A 25,657-nucleotide genomic window follows, 5' to 3' on the forward strand; every position below is an offset into this window, starting at 1 on the left:
AAGTGAACAAGAATAACACAAGAAAACTTTACAGCATAACTGATCATCCACATTTGTAGTACCAAGATAGAATAATTAAGGATGATGTATATTCAAATTTTAAACAAAAATTGATTTGTGTTTCCTAATGTCAAGGTTTTTCTATCTTAGGTATATGTCGTTGTTGGGATTGCAGCATTGGTGTGCACCGGACTGATACTAATGCTAATTATCCTCAAGTTTGGAAAACACTCAAAGTTTGGAATGAAAGGTAAGAAAGATCTGATTTTGTTATATTGATGTGTTTTAAATAAAACTCTATTCAAGCTGACTGGAGAGGTATTACTTAATAATTGATAATCATTGGATTGGGGTTTGATAATCTCATTCAATTGATGGACTATTAAAACCCCTAGGACAATTTGCCACACAAAAACTCAGTGCAACTCCTCAAAGGTGTTTTGGATTTCATGGAACATTTTGAAAGTTACACATGAATTTGGCTGTGTCATTTAATTCGAAAGGAGCCAAAAGAACAATATGAAAAATTCAAGTGGAGTTTTAGGCAGGGGTCCCTTCCTTTTCCCCCCTCCTCACTCATAGTTCAAGAGATCGAGTGGATGACTCCCAATTGAAAAGTTACTCCATGAGGATAACAGTCAACTAAACTCAGTTGTTTCTGCTCTATGTCTTTCACCACTTCTTGCCCAGGTTTTTAAGTGCAGGGAAAAGAATTGTGCCTCTTGGGGAAGCAATTGCAGCTGTCTTGGAAAAGCATACTTTACCCTACTGGCTGGAGGAAGAGTGGTCTGTATGGGGGGGAAAAGATCACAAAAATAGAAAGAAGAAAAATAGAAGGGATCTCATTTATGTAGCAACAGCTCAGTTCAGTGAGGACTTTGCAACATTATCAAATGACTGAAGGACTATCTTGAGGGGTGATGGATCCTCAAGTAACAGAATCAACATGTCCGTTGTCCAGAGCCAGGTCGTGTGGTTTGTTTTCACTTTGATTGCCCCTGTGCTGAATATTGGCTGTGCCAATTTCTATCGGTCCTTGCCCCCAACACATCAAATTCAAAGTCCTCATTCTTGTTTACAAGTTACACCATGGCCTTGCCACAATCAACCTTTCTCCAGCTCTACACCCTAGCCTGTGCCCTTCAGTCCTCTGAATCTGGCTTTCTAAGCTTCTGCTTCCTTCTGCTTCATTATTGGTGACATAGTTTTCAGCTGTCTCAGCCTTACTTTCTGGAACTCCCTCCCTAAAACCCTCCATCTTGCTACTTCCATTCCACTCATTGGTTTTCTGAATTTAGTGGTTGCCTTTCTATTATACTGTAAAGGGGAACAATACTCTGTGAGAGATGTACATTCAACCTAAAACCATCCCCTGGAAAGAATAAAATATTATTTTTAAAAAAATATTCCTGGTTTGCTTGTGAAGAAGCCTATCATGGGAGCCTTGTCTTGCTTCCTACCAAGAAAAGACTATTCAGTTGACTCACCCAACAGACCTATCTTTGAGTGGGTCCTCATTATGTCTAGAGGAAATTGGCATCCTGTCCTAGATGTCGTCCTGTAGCAAACTGATGTCAGTAGCAAACCGATGTGTAAACCCAAACATAACTATTACCCACAGGTAGGATGGGATCATAATTAATCCAATGAACATTGAATTACTCTGGTCACTTTTAAAATCCACGTTTAAAGGTAACTCTTTTCCAACTGGTTGCTGACTGCAGAGATGGCATAGTGTAAAATTGCACAATTGTGAGCAAAAACATAAATTTCCCCTTGGTTAATTAATTAAAAAAATATATTTTATTCTTTCCAGGGGATGGTTTTAGGTTGAATGTATGTCTCTCACAGAGTATTGTTTCCCTTTACAGTATAATAAAAAGACAACCACTAAATTCAGAAAACCAATAAACAACAAGAGTTAATTGTGTATTTTAATGGACCTAGGTATATCAGCATTTCTTTATTGGCATATTTTCTTCTGTGCATGGGAGGTAGGACCCATGGAGCACCCAATTCAGCAAATGACCTAACATTGTGATTGTTCTCATTTCAAAATGCCAACAGTGAAGGTCCATCTTCATTGGAACTTGCCCATGCACTTTCTCCTCTTTACCCCCAAGCCACCCCATGCTTAAGTTAGTTGAAGAGGGGGGCAGATGAAAACATAAACAAAAACAGTAACATCAATAAAATATAAACACAAATCGCACAGCTCCTAAGTTTACATCATCAGGCTCACCATTTTGAACACAGCAGTGCAGGTACCATCAACTTGGATGAAGTCATGATGCCTGATAAATATATTTTTGGATGAGGTGGGAAGGCATGTACTTTTTGCAAGTTATTTTCTTCTTCCCTTTTCTAGTGTCCCTGGGCCATGCTGAGTGGGTGGGTACATAAGTTGCTCCCAGGCTCCATCTTAAGAAATTTAAGATCATCACCAAAAGACCAAAGGGAAAGATAGGAAAAATAGTTTTATGCAGAGGTTTGTCAGTATGTGCAATGCCCTACTAGAAATAGTAATGGAACCAGAATCCTTATGAACTTTTAAATGGAAAAAAAAATTCAAAGGGCAGTGGAACAAGACTAAGTGGAAAGTTCTTTCAGTGCCAGCACAGACACAGTGGAATGAATGATCTCCTATTGTACGGTAAAATTCTATTGTTCTATAAGTCAAGTATTAAAAGGTACTTGAGAGATGCGGAGTGATGATTCTCCATCCAGTTTCCCCTCCTCCCCATGAGGGAAGCATCTGGCCTTCACTCGGTGCCTCTCCTCTGCAATTTGGATGAGATCAATAACTCAGCTTTGTGAGAGATCCTATCGGTTGCTTGGCACACTCTTCACATGGGTTCTACTGAGGATCTGTTTATCAATATAGTTGATTAGTGATGATATAGCACACTAAAAGATTAAAGATTTTGACAGCGTCACAAATTTATTGAGTGATAATCTACGATTGACAGCTTTGCCAACACTATTGATTTCATTACTAATTTATTGACTTTGCACGATTGTTTTAATGAGCTTCAGGATAGAAGGAAGAGAGACAAATTTTCTCTCTCGCTCCCTTCTATCATTGTGAATCATTTAAACAATCATGTAAAATCAATGAATGGGGAACAAATTAAAGCATTGTTACTATTGAGTTGATTAGTGAGAAATAAAATTGGCATTATAGTGCTGAGAAATAATATAGCCAGTATTATTCTAATACCTGCGTACCTTCAACATAGTGAGGAGCTCCCTGTAAGTAATAGGTACACTCGCAATACAGTTGCCTAATCATCGGAGTCCAACAGTGGCAATGTAATGATCTGAGGACCATAAGTCATATGTTATTAAAATTAAAAGGCTCCTCAGTTTAATTATGAGTAAGAGCTTCATGCTCCATGCAGTGAAGGCTTCTTCATTTCATTCCCTATCCGTATGTACCCTTTATGTGTAAAGGGGTCACACGCATCTTTTAAAAATCACTTGAGAGCAGTCTGTGTAAGAAATACTGTAGGTTAGACTATGTTACTGCTATAAAAAGTAAGATCTATAAACATTAATTTGATCTAGCAGGAGAGTGTACAGTTCTCCTGCCAGTCAAGGATGGCAAGTGCAGATAATCTATACTTTCTTCAGACCAACCATTGTAGTGTCCTTTTTTTTCCCATTGCTGGACGTCAGCAGTGCTAAATTTAGGACTGTAAAATGAGATTACAATGGTGCATGGAACTCTATTTTTAAATGTGTGCCCAGATGTAGCAATTGCTTCAGAAGTAAACCACAATTTTATTAGATTGAAGTTTTTTTTCCATTGCGGCTAGGTAAAGAAGTCTGGGTATTGATTTCAACAGAGCTCATGATGCATTCACCTTGAATGTACAGAACCCTTAATGATTTGAATAATAAAAGCAACAGGATGCAGCTTATTGTATTGTTAGGGCTGGGTCTAAATAAACAATTCAGCAAAGAATATCTACTTATCCTCCCTTGGAAAACACATGCCTTCAGTTTATGGTTTTGGGTGAATGTGTGAATATGTGCTGGTGGTGGGAACCTTTACCATGACCAGTGCATGTTGGGAAGTTGCAGGTTTACTTCCTGCAATTTGCTGATGTGTGATGATTACAGGTGGGGTTCCCTCCACCATAGAATCATAGAATGATACAGCACAGAAGGAGGCCGTTTAGCCCATCGTGCCTGTGCCAGTGTTTACTGGGAAAATTACCCCCAGAGTGCAGACATATAAAACCCAGGTCCAAGGACATTTACTTAATTATTTACGTTTGTTTTCGTGAATGTTTCTTATGCTCATCAAAGTGAAGGGGTTTCCATGCTAGGAAATGAAGCACTTTCCATTTTGGGCAACTAATGTTAGCATCAAGCACTCATGTATAACTCAGTTAGATTCAGAGTAGAGCTTTGCATTATAAGAGAACATAAGAACATAAGAAATTGGAGCAGGAGTAGGCCAATCGGCCCCTCGAGCCTGCTCCGCCATTCAATAAGATCATGGCTGATCTGATCCCAACCACAAATCTAAAGAACACAAGAAGTCGGAGCAGGACCCGGCCACATAGCCCCTGGGCCCTCTCCGCCACCCACAGGGCATTGACCGATCCGAACTCAGCTTCATGTCCAATTTCCTGCCCGCTCCCCATAACCCCTAATTCCCTTTACTTCTAGGAAACTGTCTATTTCTGTTTTAAATTTATCTAATGATGTAGCTTCCACAGCTTCCTGGGGCAGCAAATTCCACAGACCTACCACCCTCTGAGTGAAGAAGTTTCTCCTCATCTCAGTTTTGAAAGAGCAGCCCCTTATTCTAAGATTATGCCCCCTAGTTCTAGTTTCACCCATCTTTGGGAACATCCTTACTGCATCCACCCGATCAAGACCCTTCACAATCTTATATGTTTCAATAAGATCGCCTCTCATTCTTCTGAACTCCAATGAGTAGAGTCCCAATCTACTCAACCTCTCCTCATATGTCCGCCCCCTCATCCCCGGGATTAACCGAGTGAACCTTCTTTGTACTGCCTCGAGAGCAAGTATGTCTTTTCTTAAGTATGGAGACCAAAACTGTATGCAGTATTCCAGGTGCGGTCTCACCAATACCTTATATAACTGCAGCAATACCTCCTTGTTTTTATATTCTATCCCCCTAGCAATAAAAGCCAACATTCCGTTGGCTTTCTTGATCACCTGCTGCACCTGCATACCAACTTTTTGATTTTCTTGCACTAGGACCCCCAGATCCCTTTGTACTGCAGTACTTTCCAGTCTCTCGCCATTAAGAAAATAACTTGCTCTCTGATTTTTCCTGCCAAAGTGCATAACCTCACATTTTCCAATATTATATTGCATCTGCCAAATCTCCGCCCACTCACCCAGCCTGTCTATATCCCCTTGCAGGTTTTTTATGTCCTCCTCACTCTCTACTTTCCCTCCCATCTTTGTATCATCTGCAAATTTTGATATGTTGCACTCGGTCCCCTCCTCCAAATCGTTAATATAGATTGTAAAGAGTTGGGGACCCAGCACCGACCCCTGTGGAACACCACTGGTTACTGGTTGCCAGTCCGAAAATGAACCATTTATCCCAACTCTCTGCTTCCTGTTCGATAACCAATCCTCCACCCATGCTAGAATATTACCCCCAATCCTGTGATTTTTTATCTTAAGTAATAATCTTTTATGTGGCACCTTGTCGAATGCCTTCTGGAAGTCTAAATACACTACGTCCACTGGTTCCCCTTTATCCACCCTATACGTTATATCCTCGAAGAACTCAAGCAAATTTGTCAGACATGACTTCCCCTTCATAAAGCCATGCTGACTTTGTCCTATTAAATTATGCTTATCTAAATGTTCCGTTACTGTCTCCTTAATAATAGACTCCAAAATTTTACCCACCACAGATGTTAAGCTAACTGGTCTATAATTTCCAGCCTTCTGCCTACTACCCTTTTTAAATAACGGTGTTACATTAGCAGTTTTCCAATCTGCCGGGACCTCTCCTGAGTCCAGGGAATTTTGGAAAACTATCACCAAAGCATCCACAATCCCTACTGCCACTTCCCTCAAGACCCTAGGATGGAAGCCATCAGGTCCAGGGGATTTATCCGCCTTGAGTCCCATTATTTTACTGAGTACCATCTCTTGAGTGATTTTAATCGTATTTAGCTCCTCCCCCCCGAGAGTCCCCTGTTTGTCCAGTGTTGGGATATTCTTAGTGTCCTCTACTGTAAAGACTGAAACAAAATATTTGTTCAGCATTTTTGCCATCTCCATGTTTCCCACCATTAATTTCCCGGTCTCATCCTCTAAGGGACCTACGTTTGCCTTAGCCACCCTTTTTCTTTTTATATAACTATAGAAACTCTTGCTATCTGTTTTTATATTTTTTGCTAATTTCTTTTCATAATCTAACTTCCCTTTCTTAATCAATCCTTTAGTTACTTTTTGCTGTCTTTTGAAGAATTCCCAATCTTCTATCCTCCCACTAAGTTTGGCTACCTTATATGTCCTTGTTTTTAGTCGGATACTATCCTTGATTTCTTTACTTAGCCACGGATGGCTGTCATTTCTTTTACACCCTTTTTTCCTCAGTGGAATATATTTATTTTGAAAGTTGTAAAATAACTCCCTAAATGAACACCACTGCTCATGTACCGTCTTACCCTTTAATCTATTTTCCCAGTCCACTTTAATCAATTCTGCTCTCATACCATCATAGTCTCCTTTATTCAAGCTCAGTACGCTTGTTTGAGAATCAACCTTCTCACCCTCTAATTGGATATGGAATTCAACCATGTTGTGGTCGCTCGTTCCAAGGGGATCCTTAACTAGGACATTATTAATTAATCCTGACTCATTACACAGGACCAGGTCCAAGGTTGCCTGCCCCCTTGTAGGATCAGTTACATACTGCTCAAGAAATCCATCCCTGATGCACTCAATGAACTCGTCCTCAAGGCTGCTCTGCCCAATTTGATTTGTCCAGTTAATATGATAATTAAAATCCCCCATAATTATGGCTGTTCCCTTATTACATGCCCCGACTATCTCCTGATTAATACTTCTTCCAGCAGAGTTGCAACTATTAGGAGGCCTATATACTACGCCCACTAATGTTTTTTTTCCCTTATTATTCCTTATCTCCACCCAAACTGTTTCATTATCTTGATGCTTTGTCCCAATATCATTTCTCTGTATTACAGTGATTCCTTCCTTTATTAACATAGCCACCCCACCTCCCCTTCCTTCCTGCCTGTCCTTCCTGATTGTTAAATACCCTGGCATATTTAATTCCCAGTCGTTGTCACCCTGCAGCCATGTTTCTGTAATGGCCACAAGATCATACCCATAGGTAGTTATTTGTGCCGTTAACTCGTCCATTTTATTACGAATGCTACGTGCATTCAGATAAAGAACTTTCAAATCTGTTTTGTGACGCTTAGTTCCTGCTTTTTCCTTTTTTAACACTTTACCTATTACTCCATACCTTCTGTCCCTTCTTGTTACGCTTTCCTCTCTCTCCCTGCTCAGGTTCCCAACCCCCTGCCACTTTAGTTTAAACCCTCCCCAACAGCACTAGCAAACACTCCTCCTAGGACAGCGGTCCCGGCCCTGCCCAGGTGCAGACCGTCCGGTTTGTACTGGTCCCACCTCCCCCAGAACCGTTTCCAGTGTCCCAGGAATTTGAATCCCTCCCCCTTGCACCATTCCTCTAGCCACGTATTCATTTGAAATATCCTCCTATTTCTACTCTGACTAGCACGTGGCACTGGCAGCAATCCTGAGATTACTACCTTTGAGGTCCTATTTTTTAATTTACCTCCTAACTCCCTATATTCTGCTTTTAGGACCTCATCCCCTTTTTTACCTATATCGTTGGTGCCTATGTGCACCACGACAGCTGGCTGTTCGCCCTCCCCCTCCAAAATGTTCTGTAGCCGCTCCGAGATGTCCTTGATCCTTGCACCAGGGAGGCAACACACCATCCTGGAGTCTCGGTTGCGGCCGCAGAAACGCCTGTCTATTCCCCTTACAATTGAGTCCCCTATCACTATAGCTCTGCCACTCTTTTTCCTCCCAGCCTGTGCAGCAGAGCCACCCGTGGTGCCAGGAAGTTGGCTGCTGCTGCCTTCCCCTGATAAGTCATCCCCCCCAACAGCATCCAAAGTGGCATATCTGTTTGAGAGGGGGATGGACACAGGGGACCCCTGCACTACCTGCCTGCATCTCTTACTCTTCCTGGTGGTCACCCATTCACTTCCTGCCTGTATACCCTTTACCTGCGGTGTGACCAACTCGCTAAACGTGCTATTTCCTATCTCTTCTAGTAAAATGGTTAAATAGTGAATGTATCCTTACATCTGTGATCTCCCTTGATCACTTACAGTGCGACTACAGCTATGACCATTTCCAATTATGTCCCCTATATTGTGCAGGGATAATTTTAAAAAAATACCATCCCAATATCTGTTGTTATTAAGTTCAAACCCTTAACATAATGGCTTCTGAATTGTAATGTACTATTTTAAGGTATGATTTAGTGCTTATCTGGGAGCAGGAGACGGGTTGGAGAAAGAGCACAATATCTTTTATATAGTAAGAAACAAAATGCTGTAGTTATTTTGAATTTCTGTGAAAAGGCACATATAAATAAAACAGGGACAGGAGAATGAAAGGAAGAAACAAGAAGGGACTGTGTCACGAAATGTGCTTATTTTGTTTTTTTTTAGTTGTTAGTAGAGGACAAAGTCTAGTGAGTGCAGTAGCTGAACGCACAGCGTAGTGAGAAAAGCTGCATGCGCCTTCATTAATGATTCAGTAACAGTGGTTTCAGTTTTCTCTCTGTTAAGAGGAGTGCCAGATAATCAATAAATCAGTTTCAAGGTCAGAAATGTCTTCTCCTATGTCTGTCTGTCCACCTGCATCAAAAAAGCAATACAGCATGTTCAGGCTATGCACTTCTTCATTGATTAGAATTACCAGCTGGAAGAAATCTTACTGAAGAACATTTTTTTGTGTTGCAAACATGAATCAATGTAGTCCTTGCTGTGAAGTGGCATAGAATCATAGAATGGTTACAGCATGGAAGAAGGCCATTCAGCCCGTCGAGTCCGTGCCGGCTCTCTGCAAGAGCAATGCAGCTAGTTCCACTCCCCCGCCCTATCCCCATAGCCTTACAAATTTTTTCCCTTCAAGTACTTATCCAATTCCCTTTTGAAAGCCACAATTGAATCTGCCTCCACCACCCCCTCAGGCAGTGCATTCCAGATCACAACCACTCACTGCGTAAAAAAGTTTTTTCTCATGTCGCCTTTGATTCTTTTGCCAATCACCTTAGATCTATGTTCTCTGGTTCTTGACCCCTCCGCCAATGGGAACAGTTTCTCTCTAGCTATGTCCAGACCCTTCATGATTTTGAACACCTCTATCAAGTCTCCTCTCAACCTTCTCTGCTCTAAGGAGAACAACCCCAGATTCTCAAGTCTGTGGACATAACTGAAAACCCTCATCCCTGGAATCATTCTAGTAAATCTCTTCTACACCCTCTCTAAGGCCTTCACATCTTTCCTAAAGTGCGATGCCCAGAATGGGACACAATACTCCAGTGTGGCCGAACCAGCATTTTATAAAGGTTCGTCATAACTTTCTTGCTTTTGTACTCTATGCCTCTATTTATGAAGTCCAGGGTCCCGTATGCTTTCTTAACAGCTTTCTCAACCTGTCCTGTCACCTTTAACGATTGTGCACATTTACCCCCAGAACTCTCTATTCCTGCACCCCTTTTAGTATTGTACCCTTTAGTTTATAATGCCTCTCCTGATTCTTCCTACCGAAATGTAGCACTTCACACTTTTCTGCGTTGAATTTAATCTGCCACATGTCCGCCCATTCCACCAGCCTGTCTATGTCCTCTTGAAGTCTATCACTATCCTCCTCACTGTTCGCTATCATTTCAAATTTTGTTATCTGCAAATTTTGAAATTGTGCCCTGTACACCCAAGTCCAAGTCTTAATATATTTCAAAAAAAGCAATGGTGCTAGTACCGACCCCTGGGGAACACCACTGTACACCTCCCTTGAGTCTGAAAAACAACCTTTCACCACTACTCTCTGTTTCCTATTACTTAGCCAATTTTGTATTCATGCTGCCACTACCCCCTTTATTCCATGGGCTTCAACTTTGATGACAAGGCTATTATGCGGCACTTTATCAAACGCCTTTTGGAAGTCCATATACACCACATCAACCACATTGCCCTCATCGACCCTCTCCATTACCTCTTCAAAATCCTCAATCAAGTTGGTTAAACACGATTTGCCTTTAACAAATTCGTGCTGCCTGTCCTTAATTAATCCACACTTGTCCAAGTGACTGTTAATTTTGTCCCAGATTATCATTTCTAAAAGTTTCCCCATCACTGAGGTTAAACTGACTGGCCTCTAGTTGCTGGGTTTATCCTTACACCCTTTTTTGAACAAGAATGTAACATTTGCAATTCTCCAGTCCTCTGGCACCATCCCCATATCTAAGGATGTTTGGAAGATTATGTACCAGTACCTCCGCAATTTCACCCTGACTTCCCTCAGCAACCTAGAATGCATCCCATCTGGACCAGGTGACTTATCTATTTTAAGTACAGCTAGCCTTTCTAGTATCAATTTTTAGCCCATCCAGTATCTCAACTACCCCTTCACTTACTGTGACTTTGGTAGCATCTTCTTCCTTGATAAAGACAGATGCATAGCGCTCATTTAGTACCTCAGCCATGCCCTTTGCCTCCATACGTAGATCTCCTTTTTGGTCCCTAATCAGTCCCACCCCTTCTCTTACTACCCATTTACTGTTTACATGCCTATAGAAGACTTTTGGATTCCCTTTTATGTAGCCACCAGTCTATTCTCATACCCTCTCTTTGCCCCTCTTATTTCCTTTATCACCTCCCCTCTGAACTTTCTATATTCAGCCTGGTTCTCCCTTGTATTATCAACCTGACATCTGTCATATGCCCCTTTTTTCTGCTTCATCTTACTCTCCATCTCTTTTGTTATCCCGGGAGGACTGGCTTTGGTTGCCCTACCTTTCTCCCTTATGGGAATGTTTCTCGACTGTACCCAAACCATCTCCTCTTTAAAGGCCGCCCATTGTTCGATTACAGTTTTGCCTGCCAATCTTTGATTCCAATTTACCCGGGCCAGATCTGTTCTCATCCCATTGAAATTAGCCCTCCTCCAATTGAATACATTTATAGCCTTAAAGTTTGTGAGTTTGTGCTTTGTATTTTCTATCGGTTTTAATAAATGAGAATAAGGGTTGGAGGGGGGTGGGGCTCCAGTTATTTGAGTTTTATTTATTTTCGAGTTGCACAGCAGAGTGTGTAAGTAATACTGCTGTTGGCTTATTGGGCTTTTCCCTGTTCTTTCATCCAAATATAGCATTCTTTCCCTGGGCATTTCATAGCCCTGAAAGAGGGAATCTGACCATCAAGTTCCCTTCCAAAATCCATGTATTCAGGAGGTTCATATCTATACCCCCAACTCAACCAAATCCCAGGGGGTACAAGCAAACTGCCTTGTCCCTCAGGCACACATTGTTCTCACCACATGTATAGCCATGTCAGCAATACCAAGGTACCACTCCTTCCAATGTATTCTTCCCTAAGCACCGTGCAAATTGTACATTGATCGTAGAAAATTATGGATACATACAAATTCCTGAAATCTTAAATAAAGAATCAGTACAATTAACATAAACGTCTGTTTAATATTGCTCCATCCATACCTATTGATCTTTGGATTTTTTTTTGTTGTTTTAATCTTGAATAACAATGATGTCATAAGTGGGAGTATGAGTATGGCTGACATTGTGAGAGAGCTGAATTGTCGTCAGTCGAGACACAGTCATTAACCTAAATGTGCTTCAGCATGAAGTGTGTATGTTAATTCAGCTCGGGTGCTTTTCCAAGCCAGTACTCCCAATAGTACATGCAGCACTCGCCATTTCCACAAAAATATTCACCAAACAGACCAATATGGATACAGCAAAACAAAAGGATATTACAGTCAATCTTAATTCTTTACAAGGGTTTGCCTCTTAAAAACTGACACACCAGGGGGAGTTTTAAATCCCAGCGCAGTCAGGAGCATTCCTGCTGACAACGCAAAGGAAAGTTTTAAAATTTAACATACAGGACCTCTTTGTTCAGATGAGGATTCACTGAGCGGGGCAGCCACAGTGAGCGCCCCACTTGGTTGGCGGTTAAAATGCCATCAGGGTCCTATGTATGTCATAGGATCCCGATTTGCACAAATGTATGAGGCTCTCACCTGGTTCAGCTGTCCGAAGAAACAATGGCTTTGAAATTGCCGCACAGTGGAAATGGAGTGGGAAATTGACCCATTTCATTTTGTCTCCCACTCCACCCAGTTTCCGTTGGGCGAGCAGATTTACAATTCCCCCTAAATTCTCTAAATTAAACTATTTATCCTGTTTGAATACCACCACAGTAAGCATAGAAAACAGCGTAAAAGTAAATCCATACCTAAGGGGGAGTTTTAACTCGCTTCACCTGGCAGAAACTCTGCGGAATGGGCATTAAAATCCATGCGGTACATGCACCACTTGTTTCTGGCCCTGTGGCTATTTTAACACCACTGTTTTCTTGAGCAGCTGAGGTGCCCACCTGACTCAGGTGAGAGCCTCATAAATATATTCAAATCTGGGTCCTGTCACTAAGAGAGGACCCCAATACTATTTTAACTGCCCATTGAATGCCCGCCCTGGACGCCTTGCTCAGTAAAACCTGGAGGACACCCAATGCAGGCCCTGTTTCTGAGGTCAGGAGGAGCAGGAATGCTCCTCCAGGCACCACAAAAAATGATTGGGCTGCTTCCATCCCGGACACCACCCTCCTTCCCACCAGTGAATCTCCCCCAAACTCTCCCCTCTTCCCTTCCCCCATCCCCGCGACCTGCCTGACTGCCGGCCTGGTGGTCTTCTGGCCGCCCAATCTGCATAGACCCGATGCCAGCAAGTTGCCTCTGGACGCCTGCTTTGGATGGGCGGCTGGTTGGTAGGAAGTTAATTATGGCCAGTCATTAAAATGAACCAGCTTCTGACTGCAGTGCACAGTGGGCTGCCTGCTCATGCTGGCGACTTCCTGCTGGGAATTAAAATTACCCCTCTAGTCTTTTTAATTCAGGTTTTAAATACCTTCAAGGCTTATTTATTTTCTTAAATTATTAGAACTTTGGTGTTAGGTCAGATGTTAAAACCTGCTACCGTAATGACAGTAAACGGTGCTACCTGTGATGGGTCAATACCGAGTGCTGGGCTTCAGTTAGGTAACCCAGCCACTTCTAGATAGTGACAATGACTTCAGGCGGATGAGCACCTGGAGAAGGTCATTGGGACCCTCAATGGAGGAAATGCCATCAAAAGGCGCATGAGCTAATCCTTGAATTAGCCAACGGCCGTGACGCAGCTGCAATACATAACAAGTCAATGAAAGAGCATCCGAGCCCCGGTGATAGTCCACCGATGATGATGATTAATCTTTAAATTGTATTTGTGTAATACGCCTTCAAAATCTGGTTCTGCTAATCTCTACCCTCACACAAGGTTAACTATAAGGCATCAATACTGACTCAATGTTAGAGTCTGTGTTTCGGTTATATCAGGTTCAATTCTGGGTCAGATATATGATTTTTGTGTGTCAGCTTGACTGAATTGGTAGTATTCTTGTTCCAGTATCAGATTTCAAGCTTGAGTCCATACTGGGATTTGGGTTTATAATCCAGGCTGAGATTGTAGGGGAGCATTGCATTGTCAATGGATGAGATGTTAAACCAATAGTCAAGTGGATGTTAAAGATACCATGGCACTATTCAACAACAACTTGCATTTATATAGTGCCTTAAACATTGTAAAATGTTCCAAGGCGCTTCGCAGGAGCATTATCAAGCAAAATTTGATGCCGAACCACATAAAGAGATATTAGGACAGGTGACCAAAAGCTTGGTCAAAGGGGTAGGTTTTAAGGAGCATCTTAAAGTAGGAGAGAGAGCGGTAGAGAGACAGAGAGGTTTAGGGAGGGAATTCCAAAGAAATTCAAGGAAAAGCAAGGAATCCTCTTGGTCTTCTAGTTAACATTTCTCCCTCAACCAATATCAGAACAGATTAATAGGCCATTTATTTCATTGCTGTTTGTGGGCCATTGCTGGCACAGAATGATTGCTGCATATGTCCATGTAACAGTCAGTGCATTTCAAAAGTATGCATTGTGTGAAAATCGCTTTGCGATGCATCAAAGTTACAAGGCGTTAAATGCAAGTAACAATAATAATTAGTAACAATATTATAATAAGGGACAGATGGCATCTGTGACTTTGGAACATATAACCAGGGTAATGGGGTCAAACAACCACATCTCCTGAGCTTGCTCATAGTAGTAATGTCCATTTAATCAAAGTGCTACAAATAGCAATTTATCCACTAGATGGAGTATTAATTAGGCATCTTTTTGCAGTTTAGAGTATGTTCTTGTATGTTTAATTCTTGATGAAAGCTAATATTGGTTGAATCCATGTTACCTGCTTGACTTTTCACCGATGTAAGGATTAATAGGGCTCCACTGATTCTTGTATTTCTTCCATCTCTTATGGTACGTTAAAGAATTTTTTTTAAATATAAGGGTTTTTACTGGTAATAGTAAAGTACAATATTAGTGATTTTGCCCCTAACAATTTTATCTTAGTGGGGCTTCTCCTTTTAAAAAATACAACTTTAACAATGTGGTAGCGACATGTTTTATTCAACATATAAAATTTGATTCCTTTAAATAAGTCCTGAAATAGTTTGTATGTAAAAAAAAATGAAAGCTCCATTTTACAAAAAAAATGCAGTTCCATTCTATATTTAGAGTGAATCTGTGTTACTTTTTATTGTGTTTATTGAAGTGTGCAGTTTCCGTTAGTGGTTTTGTGAGATTATCCTGGTCAAGGGGATAGAACACATGAAAATGGATAAACCTATTCTCAATATTTGTGCAGCTTCAACTTGTTCTGGGTCATAAAAGCACTGCAAAAGAAACATTCATCTACATAAATAAAAATCTTAGTGGAAATTATAAACCCCCCACCACCCTGCAGAAACAGTGTAGACAGGGGGTTAAGATGGCGGGGGGTGGGTGCGCTGTGTTCCCGACGCATTCCCACCCCCACCATTTTAACTAGCCTGAAATCAGATATGGGAAGGATATGATAGGCCTCCCCTGCCCTGGGTTCCCCCCCGATTGCGGACTTTCCCCAAACCCCCTTACCTGCTGGTGACCATTTCTGTGAGTTCCCCGGCGGTGGCTTGAAACCCCTGTAACTTTTGACTCCCACCCGCTGGCGGTGACCTCATTCCCGTTAGCTTTGGGCAGAGTCAGTGTCGGGAAATGCTAATGAGGCCCGGGAGTTAAAATCTCCCGGGTTTCACTCTCCGGGTCCAGGCGGTCCATTGCCCTCTTTGGCCCTCGCATCCCCAATTCCTGCCCCGAGTTAAAAACTAGGGCACTTGTGTCTACCAAATCAATTACACTTAAAAGTGTCACACTAGCGCTAGGTTGGCTCAAATGTCATGTTCATTAAATATCAACAGATCACAGCTGAACAGATAGGGACTATCAATAAACATTAAAAAGTAAAAAAAGCAATAAATTAATTGACTCAGGATATGCCTAAAAGTAATTGCACCCACGACATGACTAGTTACAATCATTAGATTTTGTATCCTTACACACAGCTCCTTCTTAGATGCAGAATAATATATTGTTCATGGCATAATACTCCTGTCCTTATAAAACAGTGAACCCCCCGCCTTGCTACAATCAACACCATGCCTTTACAATATTATATTCAGTTATATAACAACTATATATAAAGTGCATTTTAATATAATGCAAAGGCCAGTGATAGGTTTGAATTAAACATTTGGAGGTTTCCAGCATTTCTATTCCACAAAACTGCTGGATTTGGTAATTACAATCAGTTGGACTAAGATAGAAATATTAGGCCAGATTTTGCTGAACAAATAATGGCATCTGAGCAGCAGTCGCCACTGCTACTGTCCAAATCGGCCAGCAAGTTGTGGCAAGGAGGAGATACCCCGTGAATTGCGAATCGCCACAAGTTGCTGGCCGATTTGCACCGCTCCACCAATAGCTTTGCAAAAATGCCATTTCGCCCTTAACCTCCCTGTGATTTTGATGAAGCTGCTGCATTTGCACATTAATTGCTCATTAAACTTACCACAGAAAGTTAAGTCTATTAATTAGCAGCTTAAGTACCCTTTTAATGATGTGATAATTGATAATGACTGTCAACCAGAAAGTGAACAATTATAAGTGTGGAGTTTCATTCGTTTAGGTTGTGAATAGTTTTAAGAGATTTTAATTTCAAAGAAATGTTTTCTTACTTTTCCTATTAGTGTCTTTTTTTTCTCTCTGTCTTAATCCAATCTTTAATCCCCTCTCTTTATTTCTCTCTCTGATTTGACATTGAATTCACCCTCCTTTTCAGTCCTTCCTTCCTCTGTTTATTTCTCAATCCTTAAATCTCATTGGTTAAGGAGATATACTGTTTATCCTATTGTTTGCCAAGGTCCCAGATGCCCTATTGAAAATTCAAGCCGTATCAAGAAATTGTTGTCAGGGGGCACCTAGCTTTGGTTTTAAATACCGGTATATAGTAAGAGGTTGGGAAGATTCAGTGAAATAGAGAGTTCCACTGTTCTGAAGTCCTGAGAAAGAGTAAGTTAGAGCAGGAAACTACAATGATTTGTGATTTCAACACACTGAGGATGTTGAGAGGAGGGAAAGCATGTAGGAAGGTATATTTACAATTTAGAAGGTACAAGAAAGAAAAGATCAAACGAGCAATGGCCATAGTCGATAAAATAATCAACAAAATACGAGACAAGCTTGTGATGGAGAGAGTGATTGATGATCCAGTTTTAAATTTGAGATTTAGCGATTCAAAGTTCAGATACTATAAATCCAGAGTCCAAAATTACACAAGCGCTTATACCTAAGGGCAGATTTTAAGAATTCCATGTTCCTGACATGAAGCTGCGCATATCGGGAATTTGACTGCAAAGGTCAGTAGACACATGCAGAATTTTCCATCCATTGATATAATGGATAAGAAATCCTGTTCGGTAGGGCTGATCTCCACAGTAGAATTCCCATTATGTGCTCCTGATGCACAAAACTCTAAGCTGGGAGCGCAAATTTGTAAAATCTACTCTTTAGTGTCAAAGGACTTCCTGGAAATAGGTGTTACTGGCAGGGCAGTCTTAGCCAAGAACCTCTTCTGGAAAATGACTTGCGCTGTTAATGTTACTGCCTTTGAATGTGATTGTCTAAAAGACATTCAATTATTTTGTCCACAAACCTGCACACATGTCAGCAAAACAGAGTTTATCTATTGCTATCAATGAATGCTGGATAGTTAGGCTATGCAAATCACGAAGCTGGAGTACTGGGTTCATTTTTCTGAAGAAGTAGAGATAATTCAGTTAACAATGACTTTGAATCCTTTTACTTAGAAACCATTTTATCTGTTTTTATAATTTTCCACGAAGAAGTTTAAAAGCTCAATTAATCCAAATTAAAGTAATCAGAAAAACTGAAGTACCCCCTCCCATTTTGGGTAATTTAAATGCCTGTCTTTTAATATCGGAATTCGTGCATAATGAGCTAATTTGTGTTTTGTCCAGTATCATTTAGAAGTCAGGGTAACATGTGGGGCACACCATGTTTTGCTTTGAGAATCTTCCGGTTTAAGAACATTGCAACTTGCAGCTGATGTTCTCCCAGGCAGTGCACATCTGTTCTGCTGTTGAAGTGTCTGCCATTCAGCATATTCTGGAGTTGAGTCTTCCTAGTCTCATAGCAGTACAGAGATCTTCAAGCCCAGCAGGGGAAGTCAACGTGTACACTGGCAGCTAAAGTAGAATGACTGTTCTGAGAGCACTGCTTCAAACCTTCGATGTCTAAGAAAAACAGTGTGCGCGATTTCTGCTAAAACAGGCACAGGACATGGCCGGGATTCTCTCATCGCTGCAGAAAATAATGGAAAATTAGGCCTTCGACTACCTCAGTGCCCCGCTTAGCAAGCAAATGGAGAAGGGACTGGGTCCTAGCGGATATCCCTCATGTCCACCCCAGAATGACCTTGGGTACCTACAAGGGAGCCAATTTTGCAGTCTTCAGGTTAGCCACAGCTCAGAGGTAGCACTCTCACCTCTGTGTTAGCGGGTTGTACGTTAAAGTCCCACTCCAGAAACTTGAGCACAAAATCGAGGCTGACATTCCGGTGAAGTACTGAGGGAGTGCTGCATTGTCGGAGGTGCCGTTTTTCGATTAACCTTAAACCAAGGCCCCTTCTGCTCTCTCAGGTGGACGTTTAAGCTCTTTGGGACATCCTGAGGTCATAAAAGGTGCTATATAAATGCAAGTTTTTCTTCCTTTTTGTTTCTGACCCTTTAAATGGCTGGCCACCTCTTGTGCTGCAGCAGCAGTGGCTTTGCTGCAGCACCACCAGGATTTTGTGGCTGGCAAATAGCGAGCTCCCTCTTGGTGGCAGGAGTCTCACTGGGAGTCTACTGTGCATGCGGAAAGAACCTCAATCCAAGAAACTGGTTTGGAGTTTGAGCGCTGTTGGCTGGGTGGGTGGAAGTTCCGTTCTGACAGAACATCGTGGTGGGAGGGCAGTCCCAGCCCACAAGTCCAACAATAGTGTGAGAAGTCCCTGTTATTGGATTCAGAGGCAATACATCTGTTCACCAACATCTAAAAACTTTATTGCTGCAGTTTTCATTGTTCACTTGTAGCATTCACTGGAAAGTAACTGTGAAACAGAAAGTGGTGAGGGTCCTCCAATCATTCAGTGAGTAAATGCACCATATGGTATGACACTAAGCTAAAGTGATCAAGGTCCCAGGTTTAATCCGTGGTCTGCACTAAATTAGCTGATCTCAGCATAAGCAATACTGAGGTAGGACAATTGGCGCCAGGATTCTATTTACTGATTGCTATCCAGTGACTCCTGCTGGAAACTGTATGCGTATGGATGTTGAGTGAGGTCAAGATCAGGCTCAACTATGTTGTCCTCGGTAGTTTAATAGCCTGCTGACACTCAATGTTCAGGTTCGCACAGGACGTCTGACCACTTGGATGAGGTACTGGACAACTACAGGTGCCATGGAACTGTAGCCCAGTGTGATTTAGTGCCTTCGGGAAAGGAAGGAAGAAATGGGAAGAACATTTGGGGAAAAACATGAAACAGGAATCAGTGGGGTTGGGTTGCTTAACATACTTCTAAGACTTCAACAGTTAACAGATGTTATTGTGTTAATTAATTATTATGAATTAGTCAATAAGACAAATAGTTATTAAAATGATTGGTCGGTTATTAGGCATTAATCCTTGCTATAGACATTTCTTCAAAGAGATTAATTTAATTTTATAAATGTTACCATGTTTGGCCTTAAAAGCACAGGTGCCAAATGGTTTACAAAATGGCTACTCAGTGAAGGAATGTAGAGATTCTGGTTTGCCATGGGGACATTGTGCTAATTAAAGCACTTTGGTTGTTATAATTCATATGACTTTGATTAGTCTTCAGTCCACTTCTGCAGCATTGAGCACTTGTCTATGTGCACTGCAGCCAAATTACATGATGCTTGATGCACCCATTGCTGTAGAATTTATATAAAACCAAATCCAGACGCCATATCTTTATCTCTATCTGTTTTTTCCACAGAAATAAATACATGTATCTTTGGTGAGGGTGGGGGACGGGGGTATTGAAAAATAAACCATTTCACCATCCAGTGAATATCAGACAAGTTTTGCAGCCTGCCTTCATTTTTCTTTTATTAAATTTTATAGGAAGACAACGGCATATTGTGGAATGGTGAAACAAGTGGAGAAGGCTGTCATGCAGATTTGATTTTAAGGAAATGTACCAAAAGGGATACTGCCTCTTTAATTGCATGACAGAAGTGCGCTCTAAGTGCTAAAACGAATTACACATTTGACTTCATTATTGCTGCTCCACTGCACTTCCTTTTGATGGGTCAACTCAATCCTACATGGCAAGGGTTATAATTAAAGTAATGGCCCATAAGACTTGCTGGATATGTTCTTCTCTCTTGTTTGATTCAGAGCAGAGACCTGGTTGTAAAATAACTTTCTAAATTTCATGTTGTTAGGTTTTAATTATTTTGTTTTTGTTTTGTTATTTTAATTGCAATGCTACCAATAAAATGATGGTACCTTTTTGTTTTGGTTGTATTTTATCATTTATTCTATTTTGTTTGTGACTAACATTGATTCCACCTCCTGGAATAAGATTATGATTTTATCATTTGACATTCTTGTGTTCTTTTTGTTGTCTGTATGTATATATTATTATGCAGATAGTTTGAATTGTTAGTTTTTTTAAAAACACTTTTCATTTGTAATTTTCAAATGTAGAAAGCAACAAAGATTAGAAGCAATACTAACAAATGGGTATTATCACAACATACTTTTCATCATCAGAGGTTATTACACGGGGATAAACACAAAGATTCAAAAACATCTAATTTATGATCTAAACACATATGTTTGAAGAGAATAGGAGATTGCTACCTTATTTTAAAAAAAATCATTCAAACTCAGAATCCTATTTGCTCCCTAAACGATTCATTCTTTTGAATGTGAAACAGTAATTAATCCACCGAGCGAAGCAATTTTTTTCGAGACTAGATGCTACGACAGTTTGGGTGATGAAATTGTTAAACATGCTGTGCTCTTGACAAGAGAGACAGCATTGTTGATGGGCTTTTCATTCAAAATGAGCACAACCTTCTGCATAAGATAAAATCCAAAGCTACATCCGTTTCATTAACTGAGACAGGAATGCACCGTCTGTGACGTATTCTATTTTTTTTCTTTTTAAGAAGAGGTGAGCCTGAACCACATTTCCTGCCCTTGTCCTCTCCCAATCAATCAGTAGCCGAACAAGTGCTGCCAGTTTTGGAAAGGAAATGGCTATTGAACCCTGTACTGGAAACCGTGAAAATAATGGCTCTTATTGAGCTGCGGGAAATTCTGCTTTCTTTTTTAATGGTGCATTTCACTTAATGCCATCTCACATTTTGCCTATTTATCCTGTGCCAGTATTGCACAGGCTTCGAAGGTAATATGCTTATCTCTTTCCTAGCAAGATAATAAAGCAAGGGACAATGTACCACAATTATTATTTATAAAGTATATTGCTACACTTCCTGAGTCATTTCACCCTATTTTGTTTTATAAATTGTATGCATGCTTGCTTGTGTGTGATATAATTTTGTACATAGAATTAAAATATCAGCCCACTGGAAACCAAATATTTTTACATCTAAAAGCAAGTTATATAGTTATCTATTTCTTTTTTTAGTTTCTGATAAAATCTGAGGTAATTGAGAGGAAATGTACCAAAAAACATTCTGATGTGCTGTTTCTTGATGACATGGGAATAGATTTTAAAATGGGGGATTTTACCATGGTAAAGTGATTGTTGTGCTTAATATGGCAATGACACTTAGAATTAAAAGGTAAGCCTAGAAATTTATCATGGCGTGTCTAGATAAAACTATTTCTATTTTAGCAATTGCTCAGCTATGTAGAAATTGTTTGTATCATTCTAATGTTACATTCACTTTTCCTTCCATTTGAAAATTCAAGGACGAATCATCTGCCCTACATCTCTGGTTTTACGTAGTGAACAGATTTTTGGAAAGAAAGAACTTGATTCTAGTCTTGTTCTCTTTGATCGGGCTTTTGATTTTCCTATTAGTATTCTTGTTGGGTTTTTTGGTGGCAAAAGACCCCCTTTATGTTTCTTTTGGACAGGAATTGAATAGATAAGCTGTGGGGGATGGGTGTGCATGTGTGCATGCGGCTGGCTGTTAAAGTATGGCAGAGAAGCATGGTGCAGGCTGTCAATGGGATTTTGAATTGGTCGTGAGAGGAGCAAGAAGGATGATTTTTATAATTAATTTGGAGGTCGTCAGCACCAACAGGGGTCACCTCTTAAAGTAAAATTAAAGGGCATTCCTGACATGGCTTCCTCACCCTCTACTTTATCCCTTCTGGGAATAGGTCTGAATTACATGTTTTTAAAAAAATCTGCTTGATTAGGAAAGAAAATCAAGCATTTGTTTGTCAGGGGAAAAACAAAAAGCTCTACGTTTTCTGTGCTTAGCTCGAGGCTTTTATTCCTTTATTCCGGTAGATTATGGAGTACCCCTGGACACAATAATGATTGCATGGGGGAATCTTTTCACAAGAAATCCTTTTCCACTCAGAGTTCCTAAATTAGTTAAGCCTTGCCAGGAAGCCTATTCATGCCAATTGTGCACAGAAATATGTTTAAAGAGTAGCTGATAAGAACGAGAATGAATAGAGCAGATGATGGATGCTGGCAGTTTGAGATAGAAAAAGGAGCTACTAATGATGAGAGTACAAAAAAGTGTATTTTTATGGGGTGGGGGTAGGGGGGCGAAGTGCGGGAACTGCTTAAACTGGAATAGCAGTAGTGATATTTACTGATGGGTCAGCATTCTAATCAGGTGAGAAATGTTCATGACTACCCCACATTTTTTTGTGTCTCTTGTTTTTTGCACTTTGTATAACACAGCATTTTATTGCTCCTGTCTGTATTAATGTTGATGCAATTGTAACAGCAGTTCCTAGTGGTACAGTGCAAAAAAAAAATCCTCCCCACACTATACTTTTTTTACTCTCCTTTTCACATCTCTCCATGTAACACTGCATTGCTAAGTAGCATCAGTGCCACACATCACAATGCTGATGTTTTGTACCTTAGGTTCTCCAGGCTTTTCAAGAGTTCATAAGGACATAAGGGAGCAAGGGACCAGTAAAGCCCATTCAGCTGATTCCGTCCCCACACCACGTATCACATGCTCATGACAATTTCCTTTTAGAAGCCAAAAGGTCAAAATCCATTTTTATTACGTTCTAATGTTCTTAGTCCCCGTACACACCATGGGGATAAGATGTCTGCTAGATCTGCCACTGACTGCTGTTGTGCAGTTGGTGACCCAGTCACCATGAAAATAAACAGACAACACATTGGCATATATTTTAGTTGAATGGGAATGAGGGCACAACACTGCCATGAGTAATCTCATACAGGTTTGTGTGAATGCTGTAGCTGTCTGCTGGCACATTCGCTATGAGTAGCTAACAGTGAATCCAAGCACTCATGGTACCTGGCCTGGGTTTACTAGCAGCTAACTTGGGTGCTTCTTGTTGACTGCCCTTACTAACTACTATCATCGGATGAAATCCATGGCAACATATCATGTTCCCTTCCAGAACCTCAAAGTATGGCTCTTTGGGCAAAAATAAAGTTTGACTATCAGCAATTAGTGGTAACGCATTAATATAATAATAAAATTCTTCTTCGATTGTCACAAATATACTAACAATTTCTGAGCCTCTACTGGGTCCTTCAAACATTTCCTTAGTCTGAAGCAGACTCAAATCAACTTTCAAATAGTCCGTGTAAGCTGGCATCCTGTCAGACCGTGAAGGTATTTCCTTGTCTCTTCTGAATCCCTAATGACATCACCTTGCAGGATCACAAAACTACCATAATTATGATTCCAAAAGTATGTTGGATGCAATATTTGTCCAATGGTAAGAGGTCAGCATATACACACAAGTAGCTAGGTGATGATTAAACAGCTGTTTTCTGTTTAAACATTCAGTGCATTCTGGAAAATTCAGGAAACTAACAAGAGTGGAGAAGTTTTACTCATTTAACTTATGATATCTCCAGTGCTGAATAATGCACAATGGGTTTTTTTTTAAACAGAAGGAACAATGGTCCTGATATTCCTTTCTGTAGTTCCTAGGAAATGCTGAATTACCAGATGTTTGCTCTCCATCTCCTTTACATTGTCCTTCAGATTTCCGGGGCTTCCCCAGCCAGAAGGCCCTGAGGCTGGTGGCCAGCCCTCATTTGCAGGCTTCGCTGGCCTGCCATTGTGCTTTGTTGCCATCCCCATTTCCTGGCACGAGGCCCTGTAAGAGGTATAAGTGGGCCATGCTAATGACTTGGCACCACCAAGTTTGAGTGCTTTGACGACTGGACAAACGCAGTGTACTTTAGCTGCACTGTGCTTGCCCAGCACTCGAGCAAAGGTGGTGAGGCACAGGGTGGTGGTGGGAGGGGAGAGTGAGCGGAGAGGAATATGCGGCCCCGTATAGCGGGAAAATCACACAGACAAAATCTTGCACCATTAAGGACGAGACCATATCCATTTATTAAAAAAAATGTTCAGTGATGTTACAGGCTGCTATGAATTGGCCTTGATACAGTTCTGGAACTAACAGTGCAGAGCTGGTGGTGAAGAACAGGTGGTGAAGAACAGGAACCATCAACCCATCGCTGATACATATTGATGGGAATGTTAACTCCTGTGGGTACCAACTGGGTATGGGTTACAGGCCGTGGATGTTTATTGCTTGGCATTAAAGGTCAATATAAACAGACCCACTTACATCTTTCTACAGTCACATCTCCTTTCCTCCTTAAAAGTAGTAAGATCATTTTGCTTGTACAAATTCTCCTAGTTTATGCACTGCAAATATAGCTGTCAAATGCTTGATAACTATACATTAATTATTATTGATTATTAATACATTTTACAGTGTAGCTTCTTAAAGCTTTCAGGTCTGTGATTTGAAGTAACGAGTGTCACAGCGCTTGCAGCTCCAGCTCAGGATTAACACCCAGTCCTCAGGCACAGTTGGGGGATGCCAAGCCTGCTTGCACTGTTCTTATAATTTACTTTCAATTATTTCTGACAGAGCAGAAAGTATGATACAATAAAGCAGCTGAGGCTCTATGACCACCTCGCCATCCCCTGATATCTCTTGTTTCTATGGGGCCAGTCATTTGGTCCATTTAATTTTTAACCTGATAAAGAGCAATTGACTTGCACACTGTGAGTATTTGCTCTTGGCTTACTCTCCACCAGCAGTTGCAATAGATTGAGAAGTATGACTCTTACATTTTATTTTAGTACCTTTGAAGACAATACGGGAAACGATTTTCTCTGCTTCCACCGGGTGGGAGCAAGGAATTGCGGCTCTGAAAATCGCTGCCTTGTTCCCCCTCCAATTTACCGCCTTGTTCCCCCTCCAGTTTTTGTTGGCGCCTCCACACGGGCAGGCCAGGCACCCACCATTTCAGGTGGGAGCCTACTTGTGATGTACAAATTGGGTCCTGTGGCGTACATAGGACCCCGACACAATTTTGCGGTACCAATGGGTGGAGTGTGCATCATTCATGTTCCATCCATTGGTACCAGAAGGAGAATGACTTAACCAATGGTCCTTAAAGGCTGCTCCAAAACCAACTCAGTTTCTGCTTTTCATTGAATTTTGCGCGGCCAAGAGGAGCGTGAATGCTCTTACTGTTTCTTTTTATTCGTTCATGGGATGTGGGCATCGCTGGCAAGGCCGGCATTTATTGCCCCTCCCTAATTGCCCTTGGGAAGGTGGTGGTGAGCCGCCGTCTTGAGCCGCTGCAGTCC

At 41.1% G+C, this 25,657-nt stretch overlaps 1 protein-coding gene across 1 annotated transcript in view; it reads left to right on the forward strand.

Annotated features, from left to right (window-relative positions):
- Positions 1 to 25,657, forward strand: part of ntrk2a (neurotrophic tyrosine kinase, receptor, type 2a) — a 239,721-nt gene that overhangs the window by 84,415 nt on the left and 129,649 nt on the right. Inside the window, exon 11 of the mRNA XM_067983159.1 lies at positions 151 to 250. Within this exon, the coding sequence (XP_067839260.1) occupies positions 151 to 250 (100 nt within the window). The remainder of the gene's footprint in view (positions 1 to 150; positions 251 to 25,657) is intronic.

Source organism: Heptranchias perlo, chromosome 4 (genome assembly GCF_035084215.1).
Source record: "Heptranchias perlo isolate sHepPer1 chromosome 4, sHepPer1.hap1, whole genome shotgun sequence".
Taxonomy (NCBI): Eukaryota; Metazoa; Chordata; class Chondrichthyes; order Hexanchiformes; family Hexanchidae; genus Heptranchias; species Heptranchias perlo.